General features: G+C 51.0%; 1 protein-coding gene across 3 annotated transcripts in view; it reads left to right on the top strand.

The window, feature by feature from the left end:
* Positions 1 to 15,233, top strand: part of LOC132403290 (dapper homolog 2-like) — a 29,859-nt gene extending 14,626 nt beyond the window's left edge. For all 3 annotated transcript variants that reach the window (XM_059986732.1, XM_059986733.1, XM_059986734.1), the window contains 2 exons: positions 9,915 to 10,181; positions 13,537 to 15,233. In XM_059986732.1, coding sequence (XP_059842715.1) covers positions 9,915 to 10,181; positions 13,537 to 15,020 — 1,751 coding nt within the window. In that variant the 3' untranslated portion in view covers positions 15,021 to 15,233. The remainder of the gene's footprint in view (positions 1 to 9,914; positions 10,182 to 13,536) is intronic.
* Positions 15,234 to 15,985: the final 752 nt, after the last annotated feature.

Below are 15,985 nucleotides of genomic sequence, written 5' to 3' on the forward strand. Positions count from 1 at the left end.
TTAATGAGGGAGGTCAGAGGAGAATGGCCAGACTGGTTCTGTGGGTGAAAACGCCTGGTTAATGAGGGAGGTCAGAGGAGAATGGCCAGACTGGTTCTGTGGGTGAAAACGCCTGGTTAATGAGGGAGGTCAGAGGAAAATGGCCAGACTGGTTCTGTGGGTGAAAACGCCTGGTTAATGAGGGAGGTCTGAGGAGAATGGCCAGACTGGTTCTGTGGGTGAAAACCCCTGGTTAATGAGGGAGGTCAGAGGAGAATGGCCAGACTGGTTCTGTGGGTGGAAACAACTGGTTAATGAGGGAGGTCAGTGGAGAATGGCCTGACTGGTTCTGTGGGTGAAACCGCCTGGTTAATGAGGGAGGTCAGAGGAGAATGGCCAGACTGGTTCTGTGGGTGAAAACGCCTGGTTAATGAGGGAGGTCAGTGGAGAATGGCCAGACTGGTTCTGTGGGTGAAAACCCCTGGTTAATGAGGGAGGTCAGAGGAGAATGGCCAGACTGGTTCTGTGGGTGAAAACGCCTGGTTAATGAGGGAGGTCAGAGGAGAATGGCCTGACTGGTTCTGTGGGTGAAAACGCCTGGTTAATGAGGGAGGTCAGAGGAGAATGGCCAGACTGGTTCTGTGGGTGAAAACGCCTGGTTAATGAGGGAGGTCAGAGGAGAATGGCCAGACTGGTTCTGTGGGTGAAAACGCCGGATTAATGAGGGAGGTCAGAGGAGAATGGCCAGACTGGTTCTGTGGGTGAAAACGCTTGGTTAATGAGGGAGGTCAGAGGAGAATGGCCAGACTGGTTCTGTGGGTGAAAACGCCTGGTTAATGAGGGAGGTCAGAGGAGAATGGCCAGACTGGTTCTGTGGGTGGAAACGCCTGGTTAATGAGGGAGGTCAGAGGAGAATGGCCAGACTTGTTCTGTGGGTGAAAACGCATGGTTAATGAGGGAGGTCAGAGGAGAACGGCGAGACTGGGTCGAGCTGACAGGAAGGTGACAGCAACTCAAATAACCACACAGTGCAACAGTGGTGTGCAGAAGAGCACAGCACATTGAACCTTGAAGTGGATGGGCTACCGCAGCAGAAGGCCACGAATGTACACTCAGTAGCCACTTTATTGGCTACAGGAGGTTTCTAATAAAGTGGCCACCAAGTGTAAATGAATGCTTGAGTTTAGAACATTGAGCTGTGATAGCATTTTAAAAGCGGTTTATAATTTTGCAGCAGGGTAGTGTAGTGATCAGGGTACAACTTCAGCCACAGCCTCGAAGTATGTTCTCCCTGTGACCATGCGTGCTGTCCTTTGGGTGTCCCGGATTCCGCCCACGTTCTGGCGATGTGGGTGGGGCACGCTGTGTTGGCACTGTAAGCATGACCATAAGATATACGGGCAGAATTGGGCCATTTGGCCCATCGAGTCTGCTTCACCCTTTCATTATGGCTGATCCGTTTTGCAAAGAATTGGCCTGCACAGCTGCTTGTGGCAATGAATTCTGCAGATTCACCTCCCTCTAGCAAAAGAAATCCCGCCTCATCTCTGTCCTAAAAGGAAGCCGCTCTATTCTGAGGCTGTGTCCTCTGGTCTTAGACTCCCCCTACCACAGGAAGCATCCTCTCCACATCCACTCTACTGAGGCCTCTCAACATTCGATAGGCTTCAATGAGGTCCCCCCGAATTCTTCTGAATTCCCGTGAGTGCAGACCCGGAGGCATCATATGGTGACGCTGCTACCAGCACATCCTTGGACTGTATGTTTTGATGTGTTTATGAGAAACGCGGCTGATATTTAATAGACACTGAGACACAGTGACAGACACAGAGAGGCAGAGGCACACACATGTAGAGAGAGAGAGAGGCACACACAAGCGTGCCATTTAAAACGGAGTGGGGAGACAGTATTGTTCGGGCTCGGTGGGACAAGAAACCTGATACAAGAGCATTCACTGTGCAGACAATTAGACTGGGTTGTGCAGACTCCAGTTCCTTTTTAGCCTGCTGCACTCTGCATTCAACAGAGGGAGCCCAGCCCTGAGCAAGTGTGCGATTCGCCCGCGAGGGTGCTGGGATTATCTGCTGTTCACAAAGCAGAGAAATAGGGCTGCTTTACATTGTGGTTCTGAAAGGGACCTTTTGGCACAACAGCCCCGTGGTAGCTCACAGCAAGAGAATTCCACTCTGTACACTCTCTTCCTCGATACCAGTACCTTTGCTAAGGCCACCTTTGTCTCTGCTTCCACTGCCAGGCAGCAAATGCCAGATTGCGACATGAAAATACCCTTGAGTCTCCGTGTTGCGTGTTGGCACGAGGCCTAGTGGGCAAGGCATCAGACTAGTAACCTGAAGATCACTGGTTCGAGCCTCAGCTGAGGCAGCGTGTTTGTGTCCTTGAGCAAGGCACTTAACAACACATTGCTCTGCGACGACACTGGTCCCAAGCTGCATGGGTCCTCGTGCCCTTCCCTTGGACAACATCGGTGACGTGGAGAGGGGAAGGCCTGCAGCTTGGGCAACTGCCGGTCTCCCATACAACCCTGCCCAGGCCTGCACCCTGGAAACTCCAGGCAGATCCATGGTCCCTCGAGACCGACGGATGCCACCTCCTCCACCCTCCGTGGGGTTCAGATCCACTTCCAGCCCTCCAGATAACAGCATGGAAAGAGGCCAGTACTCCTAGCTTCAGTCAAGCCTGCTCTCACCCTGTCTGCAGGGTGCATTGTTTTAGGATTCCAGAGAGCAGCTCGGGAATGGTGGACTGTAATGGGAATCTCAGCCCCATCCGGAGTGGTCAAAGTTGAACAGACTTCTTGTCAAGACGGAGCTGAGCTTGGCAAGGTCGTAGCTCAGACTTTGGGTTCGTAGGGATGGTTTAGGGAAGTAAGGGGTCAGAGTTGGAGGTCAGGGGTCAGAGACCATCAATTGCTGGTAGCTGGATTGACAGGTGCTGAGGATGAATGCCAGTAACAGCCATAGTTAAGCACAACCCGAAGCGCATTAGCAGAGAGTTAGTGTGACACTATTGCTCGGGCGGTGGGGGGAGGGGGCGGGTTGGAGAGTTTGGAGTTCTGCATGGAGTTTGTTTGCCCTTCCTGTGATTGCATGGATTTCCTCCCACGTTCCAAAGATGTACCAGTTCTCAGGTCACTGTAAATTGTCCTGCGATTAGGCTAAGATTAAATGGGTGGTTTGCTGTGTGGAGTGGCTCGTTGAGCCAGATCCTTGGTTGTTTACAAGTGACACGTGTATCTCCATGTGTGTTCGTTCCTCAGCGTGCTGGTGTGCAGGTGTCTCTGTGCATGTAAGACCATAAGATATAGAAGCAGAATTAGGCCCATCAAGTCTGCTCTGCCATTCCATCATGGCTGATTCAATTTTCCTCTCAGCCCCAATCTCCTGCCTTCTCCCCGTATCCCTTCATGCCCTGACCAATCGAGAATCCATCAACCTCTGCCTTAAATATACATGAAGACTTGGCCTCCACAGCTGCCTGTGGCAAAGAATTCCACAGATTCACCACTCTCTGGCTAAAGAAATTTCTCCTCATCACCATTTTAAAAGGATGTCTCTCTATTCTGAGGCTGTATCCTCTGGTCTTAGACACTTCCAACATAGGAAACATCCTCTCCACATCACTCTATCAAGGCCTTTCACCATTCGATAGGCTTCAATGAGGTCACCCCTCATTCTTCTGAATTCCAGTGAATATAGACCCTGAGCCACACAAGCCATTCAATCCTGGAATAATTTTCGTGAACCTCTTTTGAACCCTCTACAGTTTCAGCACATTCTTTCTAAGATAAGGGGCCCACACCTGCTCACAATACTCCAAGTGAGGCCTCACCAGTGCTTTATAAAGTCTTGACATCACATCCTTGCTTTTATATTCTAGTCCTCTTGAAATGAACAATAACATTGCATTTGTCTTCCTCACCACAGACTCAACCTGCAAATTAACTCCCAAGTCCCTTTGCACCTCAGTTTTTGTATTTCCTCTCCATTTAGAAAATAGCCAACACTTTCATTCCTTCTACCAAAGTGCATGACCATATACTCCAACACTGGATTTCATCTGCCATTTCTTTGCCTGTTTTCTTAATCTAAGTCCTTCAGTAGCCTCTACTTCCTCAAAGCTACCTGCCCGTCCACCTCTCTTCACCTATCACCTGTCTGTACGTGGGCATGTGTCTCTGTGCATGTCTGTGTCTTATACCCGTTTTAGTGTAGAAGGAGTCAATTTTAGAAAGCCCAGCACATTTACTTTTCAACATAGTCCCCTCCTACATTGACACACTTAGTCCAGGGGTCATGGAGCATACGGATCTTGGACCTCCAGAAAGTGTCCACAGATGGGTGATTGATAAGTTTGTGACCTAAGGTAGAAGGAGATGAGTTATTAACTTCAGACTTTATGCATATTCACTCAAGGGTTGAACTGCATGTGTATGTAACGAGAGCTGTATAACTCATCTCCTTCTACCCTAGGCCACAAACTAATCAATCACCCCTGTATATGTGTGAGTTTCATTTGGGGGGGTGAGGGAGTGAGTGTGTGTGTGTGTGTGTGTACACGCATACACCGGGGTCAGTCTGATCTCTTTGGCTGTGCAGAGGGTGGAGGTGTGGGATCGGGGGGTGTTCAACATTGACTGAAAATCGGTACAGGGACCTTGAAGTAGGCAAGTCTGCACTGACAATGGGCCAGCAGACTAACATCCGATCCGAGGATGCCTTGTTGACGCCCAGCTTCAGCTCGTTTGTTTGTGTGTGTTTCTACCAGCATATCCCTGTGCTAATGTGTGCATGCACATACTGGACGTGCTTCTCCTTTATCACACCAGGGTAACAGGCCGATGAGCCTTCGCCACTCAGTTGCTCCCATGTGACCAATTAGCCTCCGAACCTCTATGCCTTTGGGATGTAGAAGGGAACTGCAGCACACAGAGGGAGCCCTCGAGGTTCATGGGGAGGACGTACAGCGAACCCAGGTCACTAGCGCTGTAACAGCGTTCTGCTAACCGCTGCGCTGTCCCCAGTCTATGCTCGAGTGTGTGGGTGTGAGTACCTCGCCACTGCGAATGGATCCGATGTCAGTGCAAACTTGTCTACTTCGAGATCTCTCTGCTGGTTACCTGTCCCTGTTGAACACCCACCCCGACGGGGAGATCAGTCTGACCGCAGCACCCCATTACACCTGACTCTGTCAAGCCAGCCATTCCCTCCCTTTTGTTTGGTGACCTCATGTTGGACCTGGGTATTGTGTGCACAAGATTTATAGTAATCAACAGTGCTTTTCACTGCAAGTTCAGACCGTGTTTAACGAGTCAGTTTAAAAGCCCAGGCTCAAAGGGCTCTTTGTGTGGGGCTCTATTCCCAGAGGACAAGTGCACAGCACCTTCTTGCTTTAACTCTCCGTGTGTTTACCCCATGAAAAGTCCACACTGAGTGGCCACTTTATCAGTTACCTTTTGTACCTAGTGAAGTGGCCACTGAGTGTGTGCTCATGGTCTTCAGCTGCTGTAACCATTCAAGGTTCGAAGTGTTGTGCATTCAGAGATGCTCTTCTGCACACCACTGTTGTAATGTGTGGTTATTTGAGTTGCCACCACCTTCCTGTCAGCTTGAACCTGTCTGGCCATTCTCCTCTGACTTCTCTCATTAACAGGGCGTTTTCACCCACAGAACCAGTCTGGCCATTCTCCTCTGTCCTCCCTCATTAACCAGGCGTTTTCACCCACAGAACCAGTCTGGCCATTCTCCTCTGACCTCCCTCATTAACGAGGCGTTTTCACCCACAGAACCAGTCTGGCCATTCTCCTCTGACCTCCCTCATTAACCAGGCGTTTTCACCCACAGAACCAGTCTGGCCATTCTCTCTGACCTCCCTCATTAACCAGGCGTTTTCACCCACAGAACCAGTCTGGCCATTCTCCTCTGACCTCCCTCATTAACCAGGCGTTTTCACCCACAGAACCAGTCTGGCCATTCTCCTCTGACCTCCCTCATTAACCAGGCGTTTTCACCCACAGAACCAGTCTGGCCATTCTCTCTGACCTCCCTCATTAACCAGGCGTTTTCACCCACAGAACCAGTCTGGCCATTCTCCTCTGACCTCCCTCATTAACCAGGCGTTTTCACCCACAGAACCAGTCTGGCCATTCCCCTCTGACCTCCCTCATTAACCAGGCGTTTTCACCCACATAACCAGTCTGGCCATTCTCCTCTGACCTCCCTCATTAACCAGGCGTTTTCACCCACAGAACCAGTCTGGCCATTCTCCACTGACCTCCCTCATTAACCAGGCGTTTTCACCCACAGAACCAGTCTGGCCATTCTCCTCTGACCTCCCTCATTAACCAGGCATTTCCGCCCACAGATCCAGTCTGGCCATTCTCCTCCGACCTCTCTCATTAACCAGGCGTTTTCACCCACAGAACCAGTCTGGCCATTCTCCTCTGACCTCCCTCATTAACGAGGCGTTTTCACCCACAGAACCAGTCTGGCCATTCTCCTCCGACCTCCCTCATTAACCAGGCGTTTTCACCCACAGAACCAGTCTGGCCATTCTCCTCTGACCTCCCTCAGTAACCAGGCGTTTTCACCCACAGAACCAGTCTGGCCATTCCCCTCTGACCTCCCTCATTAACCAGGCGTTTTCACCCACAGAACCAGTCTGGCCATTCTCCTCCGACCTCCCTCATTAACCAGGCATTTTCACCCACAGAACCAGTCTGGCCATTCTCCTCCGACCTCCCTCATTAACCAGGCGTTTTCACCCACAGAACCAGTCTGGCCATTCTCCTCTGACCTCCCTCATTAACCAGGCGTTTTCACCCACAGAACCAGTCTGGCCATTCTCCTCTGACCTCTCTCATTAACCCGGCGTTTTCACCCACAGAACCAGTCTGGCCATTCTCCTCTGACCTCCCTCATTAACCCGGCGTTTTCACCCACAGAACCAGTCTGGCCATTCTCCTCTGACCTCCCTCATTAACCAGGCGTTTTCACCCACAGAACCAGTCTGGCCATTCTCCTCTGACCTCCCTCATTAACCAGGCGTTTCCACCCACAGAACCAGTCTGGCCATTCTCCTCTGACCTCCCTCATTAACCAGGCGTTTTCACCCACAGAACCAGTCTGGCCATTCTCCTCTGACCTCCCTCATTAACCAGGCGTTTTCACCCACAGAACCAGTCTGGCCATTCTCCTCCGACCTCCCTCATTAATCAGGCGTTTTCACCCACAGAACCAGTCTGGCCATTCTCCTCTGACCTCCCTCATTAACCAGGCGTTTCCACCCACAGAACCAGTCTGGCCATTCTCCTCCGACCTCCCTCATTAATCAGGCGTTTTCACCCACAGAACCAGTCTGGCCATTCTCCTCTGACCTCCCTCATTAACCAGGCGTTTCCACCCACAGAACCAGTCTGGCCATTCTCCTCTGACCTCCCTCATTAACCAGGCGTTTTCACCCACAGAACCAGTCTGGCCATTCTCCTCTGACCTCCCTCATTAACCAGGCGTTTCCACCCACAGAACCAGTCTGGCCATTCTCCTCTGACCTCCCTCATTAACCAGGCGTTTTCACCCACAGAACCAGTCTGGCCATTCTCCTCTGGCCTCCCTCATTAACCCTGCGTTTTCACCCACAGAACCAGTCTGGCCATTCTCCTCCGACCTCCCTCATTAACCAGGCGTTTTCACCCACAGAACCAGTCTGGCCATTCTCCTCTGACCTCCCTCATTAACCAGGCGTTTCCACCCACAGAACCAGTCTGGCCATTCTCCTCTGACCTCCCTCATTAACCAGGCGTTTTCACCCACAGAACCAGTCTGGCCATTCTCCTCCGACCTCCCTCATTAATCAGGCGTTTTCACCCACAGAACCAGTCTGGCCATTCTCCTCTGACCTCCCTCATTAACCAGGCGTTTCCACCCACAGAACCAGTCTGGCCATTTTCCTCCGACCTCCCTCATTAATCAGGCATTTTCACCCACAGAACCAGTCTGGCCATTCTCCTCTGACCTCCCTCATTAACCAGGCGTTTCCACCCACAGAACCAGTCTGGCCATTCTCCTCTGACCTCCCTCATTAACCAGGCGTTTTCACCCACAGAACCAGTCTGGCCATTCTCCTCTGACCTCCCTCATTAACCAGGCATTTCCACCCACAGAACCAGTCTGGCCATTCTCCTCTGACCTCCCTCATTAACCAGGCGTTTTCACCCACAGAACCAGTCTGGCCATTCTCCTCCGACCTCCCTCATTAACCAGGCGTTTTCACCCACAGAACCAGTCTGGCCATTCTCCTCTGACCTCCCTCATTAACAGGGCGTTTTCACCCACAGAACCAGTCTGGCCATTCTCCTCTGACCTCCCTCATTAACCAGGGGTTTTCACCCACAGAACCAGTCTGGCCATTCTCCTCTGACCTCCCTCATTAACAGGGCGTTTTCACCCACAGAACCAGTCTGGCCATTTTCCTCTGACCTCCCTCATTAACCAGGGGTTTTCACCCACAGAACCAGTCTGGCCATTCTCCTCTGACCTCCCTCATTAACCAGGGGTTTTCACCCACAGAACCAGTCTGGCCATTCTCCTCTGACCTCCCTCATTAACAGGGCGTTTTCACCCACAGAACCAGTCTGGCCATTCTCCTCTGACCTCCCTCATTAACAGGGCGTTTTCACCCACAGAACTGCAGCTCACTGAATGTGTCTTGTTTCCCACCATTCGCTGTAAACTCTGGAGACTGTTGTGCATGAAAATCCCAGGAGATCAGCAGTTTCTGAGATACTCAAACCACCCTGTCTGGCACCAACAATCAGGTGATCTAATGTCACTTCGATCACATTTCTTCCCCATTCTGATGTTTGACCTGAACAACAACTGAACCTCTTGACCATGTCTGCATGCTTTTATTCTTTGAGTTGCTGTCACTTGATTGGCTGATCAAATATTTGCATAACAGCAGGTGCACCGAATACAGTGGCCATGGAATGTATGCTCAAAGGTCCATCATTCTGATTTTTATCATTTCTCGGCGATAATCTGAATAAATTTTCCCTATCACGTTTGTCTCTGTCAAAACACAAACTGCTGGAGAAACTCATAACGGTCAGTAGCCTCTGTGGAGGGAAATGGATAGCCGACATTTCAGATCAAGATTCCAGATGCAGTGGCTTGGCCCAAAACGCCAGTTGTCTGTTTCCCTCCATGGAGGCTGCCTGACCCCCTGAGTTCCTGCAGCACTTTGTGCTTTCGTCTTCAGAGCCCAGCGTCTGCCGTCTCTTGTGTCTCTTTGTCCTTGTCATCTCTGCTTTGAAGTCACTGATGAGATGATCATTACTGACGCACCATCTTCCTAATCTGGACAGCTCTCTGAGTCAATTAATGTCTTATCTCCCATCCAGGTCACTTTCAACCAGTTTAATGCTTTTTCAGCACTGGTTATTGACTGACTAACCTGGACTGCATTTTCTCAGCCCGCTACGGCCAACGTTCCTCATCTCCCAGAAAGCTTCACCTTGGCGTCCTTAGTTTTAGTTTTTCAACCTCTGAATCCATCCCATTTTCTCTCTCCCACCCCCCCCCCCACCACCCCACCATGCAATACACACGCAAAAAACTGGAGGAGCTCAACGAGTCAGTCAGCATCCATGGAAGAGAATAAACAGTCGACATCTTGGGCCGAGTTCCTTCATCAGAACTGTTTCTCTCTTGTTCTTTCTCTATTTTCCTTTCCTCGCTCTCTGTCTTTCTCCTCCCCTTTCCACCCGGTACCTTCTCGATTCCTGCCTTCTGAGCCGGCAATTGTGTTTCTCCCTTCTCCTCCACTGGACCCCATGGTGTCTGACTCCCCCCAAAGGAATTCCTTGTTGTTAATAATGGTCGGCGATGCCTGAGTGTTCCTTTGGTTCTGATCCACAGGGTTTTACGAGCTGAGCGACACGGGCTCCTGCAACTCCATGTGCAGCGATTCGCCCTGGTCCTCGCAGGGCAGCTTGGTGTACCGCGGCCAGCCGGGGCAGGGCAAGGGGAGCCGACCGCAGTCGGCCGATGAGATCACCGTGCGGATGGCAGGCCTCGTCCCCCAGGGCAGGCGACCTGGCAGAGGGATCAAGACTACGGCTGATCCAGTGCCTCCCTTGAACTTCGGGAGGCTGGGATTTGCCAGGCCCAGACCGGTTTCCACAGGTAGGCCCATTCTCAGCCTGTCTTGAGGAACACTGGCAGGTAGCATGGGGCCTTGGCTGGTGGAGCCACTGCCTGACGACTGCAGGTTCTTCTCCGACCTCTGGCACTGTCCGTACGGATTCTGGGACTGTGTGGGCTTCTACCGGACGCTTCGCTTTCCTCCCACGCCCACGATCACGCCTGATCTGACTGTCCGCATACGTCGAGTTCCCATCTACCCAAGCCGATCTTTGCTCCAATACCTTGACACACAAAATAGTCAAAGGTTCTGATTTAAGATCGTTTAACGTCATTTCCAGTTCACGAGTGTGAAGGAGAACAAAATAATTGTTACTCCGGATCTGATGCAGAAGAAAAAAAAAACACAATAAGATATCAAACACAATAACAATAATAAAAATACACAATAAATATAAATACATAAGAGAGCTTGTATACATAGATCGTATGACTATAAAATGTGGAGGGATGGGTTAGTGGGTGCCTGACTGCTTGGGGAAAGCAGCTGTTTTTGAGTCTGGTGGCCCTGGTGTGGATGCTACGTTGCCTCCTGCTTGATGGGAGTGGGGTAAACAGTCCGTAAATAGAGTGGGTGGGATCCTTCATGCCCTTTTCCAGCACCTTTCCATATATGTGTGGGTGGGTTGCTGCCAGTGATGAAATGGGCAGTTTTGATGACCTTTTGTAGAGTCTTTCTGTCCACTTTGGAGAAGAGGTCTCCCATGCCCCTCTCAAGCAGGGGTTCCCAACAGACCCCAGGGTCCATGGCATAAGCAAGGTTGGGAACCCCTGCTCTAAAGGAAGAAATTTCTGTCCTTGAGGTGAAACCCTAATTTTAGAGTATAAAGCTGCATCTCAGGGAAACAGGTCTTTCAGGACAACCCATCGATTCCAAACACGTTGCCTCCTTAAACTCATCCCAATGGCCTATTTTAAGACTATAACATATAGGAGCAGAATTAGGCCATTTTGGCTGATCCATTTCCCTCTCAGCCCAACCTCTTGCCTGCTCCCCATATCCCTTTATGTCCTGACCAATCGAGAAACTATCAATCTGTCTTAAATATACATAAAGACTTGACCTCCACAGCTGCCCGTGGCAAACAGTTCCACAGATTCACCACCCTCCGGCTGAAGAAATTCCTCCTTGCCTCCGTTCTAAAAGGACGCCCCTCTATTCTGAGGCTGTGTCCTCTGGTCTTAGACTCTCCCACCACAGGAAACATCCCCTCCATATCTACTCAACCAAGGCCATTCTCTGTTCAACAGGTTTCAATGAGGTCATCCCTCATTCTTCTGAATTCCAGTGAATACAGGCCCAGAGCCATCAAACGCTCTTTGTACGATAAGCCATTCAATCCTGGAATCATTTTCATGAACCTCTCTAGTTTCTGCACATTCTTTCTAAGATAAGGAGCCCAAAACTGCTCACAATGCTCTGTGAGGCCTCACCAGTGCTTTATAAAGTTTAAACTTTACATATTCTCATCCTCTTGCTAACATTGCATTTGCCTTCCTTACCACAAGCTCAATCTGCAAATGAACCTTTAGGGAATTCTGTACAATGATTTCCAAGTCCCTTTGCACTTCAGGTTTTTGGCCAGTAGCTCCCTGAAACCTTCCCTGCCCACGTACCTGCCTAAATTCCTTTCAAGCATTGCAGTCCTATCCACTTCTGCCACTTCCTTGTTCCACCTATCCAGCATGCTCTGTGAGGGGTGGGGGAATTCCACACGCTCCCCTTAAACCTCTGCCCTTCCCTGACAATTCCCCTTTTCTAAACCTCCCTTATGATTTTATATACCTCTGTGAGGTCAGCTCCTCTCACTCCCAAGCTCTGGGGCAAATAAAGTCCCCAGAGTCGCCTTATAAGACAAACCCTCCAATCCCAGTGACTCTTTTCTTAACTCTTTCAAACTTACTGATATCCTTCCTTTAACAGGACAACCAGAGAAGCCCACAATATCAGGTGTGGATTCACCAGCGCTTTCCCCTCCTACTCAAAGCCCTAACTCGGGGCAGCAAACCTTTTAGAGAGCGTGTGCCCAAATTGGGGATGAAGAATCTCGTGCAGACCGTGGCAGAGATTATCATTACTAATGAAGTACTGCTTCTAATAATAATGGACTTTTTAAAATGAAAAACAATGAATCCTGTTAATTTTTTGGGTATTCATTGTTTTACTGTTAAAGAAAGTATAACTTAGATAGGTTGAACAAAATCAAGTATTTCAGAACCCTGTTCAAAAATTATTGTTCGTAAAAATAATCAAATTCAAAAATGACTTTATTTCTGAATAGCGTTGTTATTGTAACCATCTACTATCCAAATACTGCTGTGTTCAGCAGCTGGGGGAGGATTTAAAAACGTACCATGTCCTCATAACCATCCAGCTGGCGCCAAGCTGGCGTGTGACATTTCCTCTGAAAGCATCTCACTGATGTCGGGTTGTAAATGAACCATTTGCAGTTTCACTTGGCAGTAAAGATGATCGTTAGATGCCTTTTTTATTAAGAGTGGGGTTTAAAGAGTGGTGGGGGGGGGGCACTCCCAGCAATATTTTTGGCACAAGCCATTGGGTTGCTGCCCCTGTTGAAGCAAAGAAAGCAACTGTGCCGAACGGCTGAGCCACCGTCCTGCCCGCCTGCGCTGGCGCTTCCAGCAGCTTTCACGTGTACCCCTCGCTCTCTCTGGTCTGCATCACTCAGCTCTGTCGGGCGGGACTGCAAATCTGGAGCAGTACACACAATGTGCTGGAGGAGCTCAGCACGCGAGACCCAAACTTTGACTGTTTATTCCCCTCTGGATGCCGCCGCCTGACCTGCTGAGCTGCTCCGGTGCGCATTGCTTTTATTTATTTAACACCTGATCAAAGTACCCTATCGAAGTACTACACATTGTACAACTTTGACATTGCTCTCAGACACAAACATTTTAAAAACGAAAGGCTGACAACATTCAATGTGGGGAGAGGGGACACAAAACATTCAGTGAAATGTGGTGTTTGCGTTAACGACAAGTGTGGTCTAGGGTGTGCCGGGGCAAGTTTTACCACACACTCTGGCACCACCATAGCATGCCCACCATGTTCAGCAGAACAACACAGGTTGCAACAAGCCCGTCCCTCCCTCCCACACACAGGACCCCAGGACAGTCTGCCTCAGGGCCTCTGACCACCAGACTTGTAGACACGAGGCCTCCTACTTCCGCTCCCCGGCTCCGACTCTCTGACCTCGCGAGGACCCTGCTAGTTAGACAGACCCTGGTAAGCGGGGGCCTCTAGCTCTGGGGAAGTTGTGAAACACGGGCAAAGCAACATCGTGACGTGTTTTTCTCCTTCTTGTCCACGGTCCAGGTGACTTGGAGCGACTTCTACCTCTGCAGGAGTGTAGATCTTCTGAGCAAAAGGATGTCCGGACTGATAACGTATTGGACTGGAAGTTTTGTTGCAACCTGGTTTCCAAGAACGGCGGCGATGTCTACAATTACCCCAGCCCCCTCCATGCAGTGGCTCTACAGAGCCCTCTGTTTAGCCTCTCTGGCAGGGTACTTGGAGTGGAAGATCAGTACTGCCTGCCAGGCACGGCACTGACTTGCCTGGAGAGCAAACTAGTCCCCACTGGCTGTTTCAGTAATCAAACCGAGAGAGCCCAGCTCAGCAGGGCTGGGAGTCCGAATGCCGTGTGTGAGGGGATGTTAGCAGGTCCCAGTGAGGCCCAGAAACATGTCTGCGTCTATAACAAAATCAGGGGGAAGCTTGAGAAGATGCCAGTGCAGTGCTGGGGGGACAGTGGGCTCCAAGGGAAAACACCTGCCAAAGCTAATCTGAGCCACAGGGAGCTAACTGGCAGTGCAGATATCTCAGCCCCGAATGGTCGGCTGGGAGGGGATTCTGAGGTGGCTTGTGGGTACTGGCAGCTCAGGCCGGCGGTTAAAGGTTTGTTTACCTCAGCCTCCTGTTTGGGGCTACGAGTGGCTCATGGAGCAAGTTCCTCCTCAAGCCTGCCCAGGGCTCAAGGGTCAGGCTCCTGCTTAGGCCTATCCACCAACCAGGGAGCAGGCAACTGCTTGGGCGTACCCACTACCCAAGGAGCAGGCTCTAGATATGGCCTAGTTGATTTGTCCATCAGCAACGGGGCTCCTGGCTTGCCTGGTGCCGACATTTCACATAGGGTGGGCCGGAACAGGCAGTGTGGCGTGACTTGGGACGGCTTTGTCCAGGCCCGTTTTGTGGGCCCTGAGTCCCAGCTGCGACTGCCAAGGTGTCCCCCCAGTGGCAAGGCCAAGGTGACCAGGATCAAAAGGAGGGGCAGTGGAGTGGGGCCGGAGGCTGTCCTCAGAGCCGCAACAGAGGGGAATCGACCTGGCAAACGTGGCGGCCAGCTGCAGTGCTCCCCCCCTACCTGTGTAGGCAGGGAGCCGGCGATGAGGCCTAGCCCACCCCCTGTGGACCGGGTGGCTTCGGGGCTCCGGCCCGCTCCACAGCGCCGGGTCGGGAGGAGACACTCTGGGAGTCGTGGGGCCTGTGCCAGGCGGCGGCGGGAGCCGGGGAGCCGCCTCTCCGGCTTCAGCGACTCGGAGCAGTCTGACCGCGGCTCCCCCTCCCGCTCTGCCGTGGCCAGCAGCCGCAGCAGTGAGAATGAGTGCAGCGACCACACGGCCGACCGCTTTGGCGATGCTGAGTCGAGCGGCAGCGACTGCGGGCAACCGGCACCCCGAACCGGGGACCGCGGCCGCCGCTCGGAGGCCAGGATATGCCGGATAAAGGCCTCCCGTGCCCTAAAGAAAAAGATCCGGAAATTTCAACCTGAGGCTTTAAAGGTTATGACCACTGTGTGAGGAGATCTCACGCTGGGCACTGTTGTGTAGCTAACAAAAGAAATTGCCCTTCAGATGCAGGGGAAATCCAGTCACGGACTGTGTTTGAACTCTGCTGCAGCACGAGACCCTTTGCCAGAGACTGTTCCTGGTCCCATGTATGATAACTATTGTTGCTTTTCCAATTGCTGTGATGTGCATTGTAGAACAAGGTGAATAAAATTGCTCTTTGAAGATACCAGACTTGGTTTTGTGTTTCTTTCCTGATTGAGGATGGCAAAATTATAAGGGACGTACAACATTACAGCAAAGTACAGGTCCTTCATCCTGTGATATTGTGCCGACCTTTTAACCTCCTCTAAGATCAATCTAACCCTTCCGTACTGCACAGCCCTCTATCTTTCTATCATCCATGTGCCCACCTATCCTCGGAAGACATTCTCTCTAACCCAGGCTGTATCCTGGTAAATCTCCGCTGTGCACTCTGAAGTTTCATAGTTCACTGGACTGTGAAAAGACTATGGCCATCCACCTCGTCCATACCCCATATGGTATGAATTTCTATCTGGTCCCCCCCTCATTCTTCTACAGTCCTCGAAACAAAGCTCCAACCTCTCCCGATAACAGCATGGTAGCGATCGCTGATCAGGGTTCGATTCTCTGTAAGGAGTTTGTACGTACTTCCTGTGGCTAGGTGTGCTTCCTCTCAGTGCTCCGGTTTCCTCCCGCCTTCCGAACAGGTCCGGTTATGGACAGGGTTAGTGAGATGTGGGCATGCTGTTTTGACGCTGGAAGTGTGGTGGTGACACTTGCACAACCCTTGGACTCTGTTGATGTAGAATGATACATTTTCACTCTACATTTCTCTATACGTCTGCCAAATAAAACTGATCGATATTACTCAGGCTCTCTGGTCCAGGAGACGTCCTCAGAAATCTCTGCACCCTCTCCAGCTTGACGATGTCACTCCAAAAACAGCGTGAACC

The sequence above is a fragment of the Hypanus sabinus genome, chromosome 12 (assembly GCF_030144855.1).
Source record: "Hypanus sabinus isolate sHypSab1 chromosome 12, sHypSab1.hap1, whole genome shotgun sequence".
In the NCBI taxonomy this organism is placed as follows: Eukaryota; Metazoa; Chordata; class Chondrichthyes; order Myliobatiformes; family Dasyatidae; genus Hypanus; species Hypanus sabinus.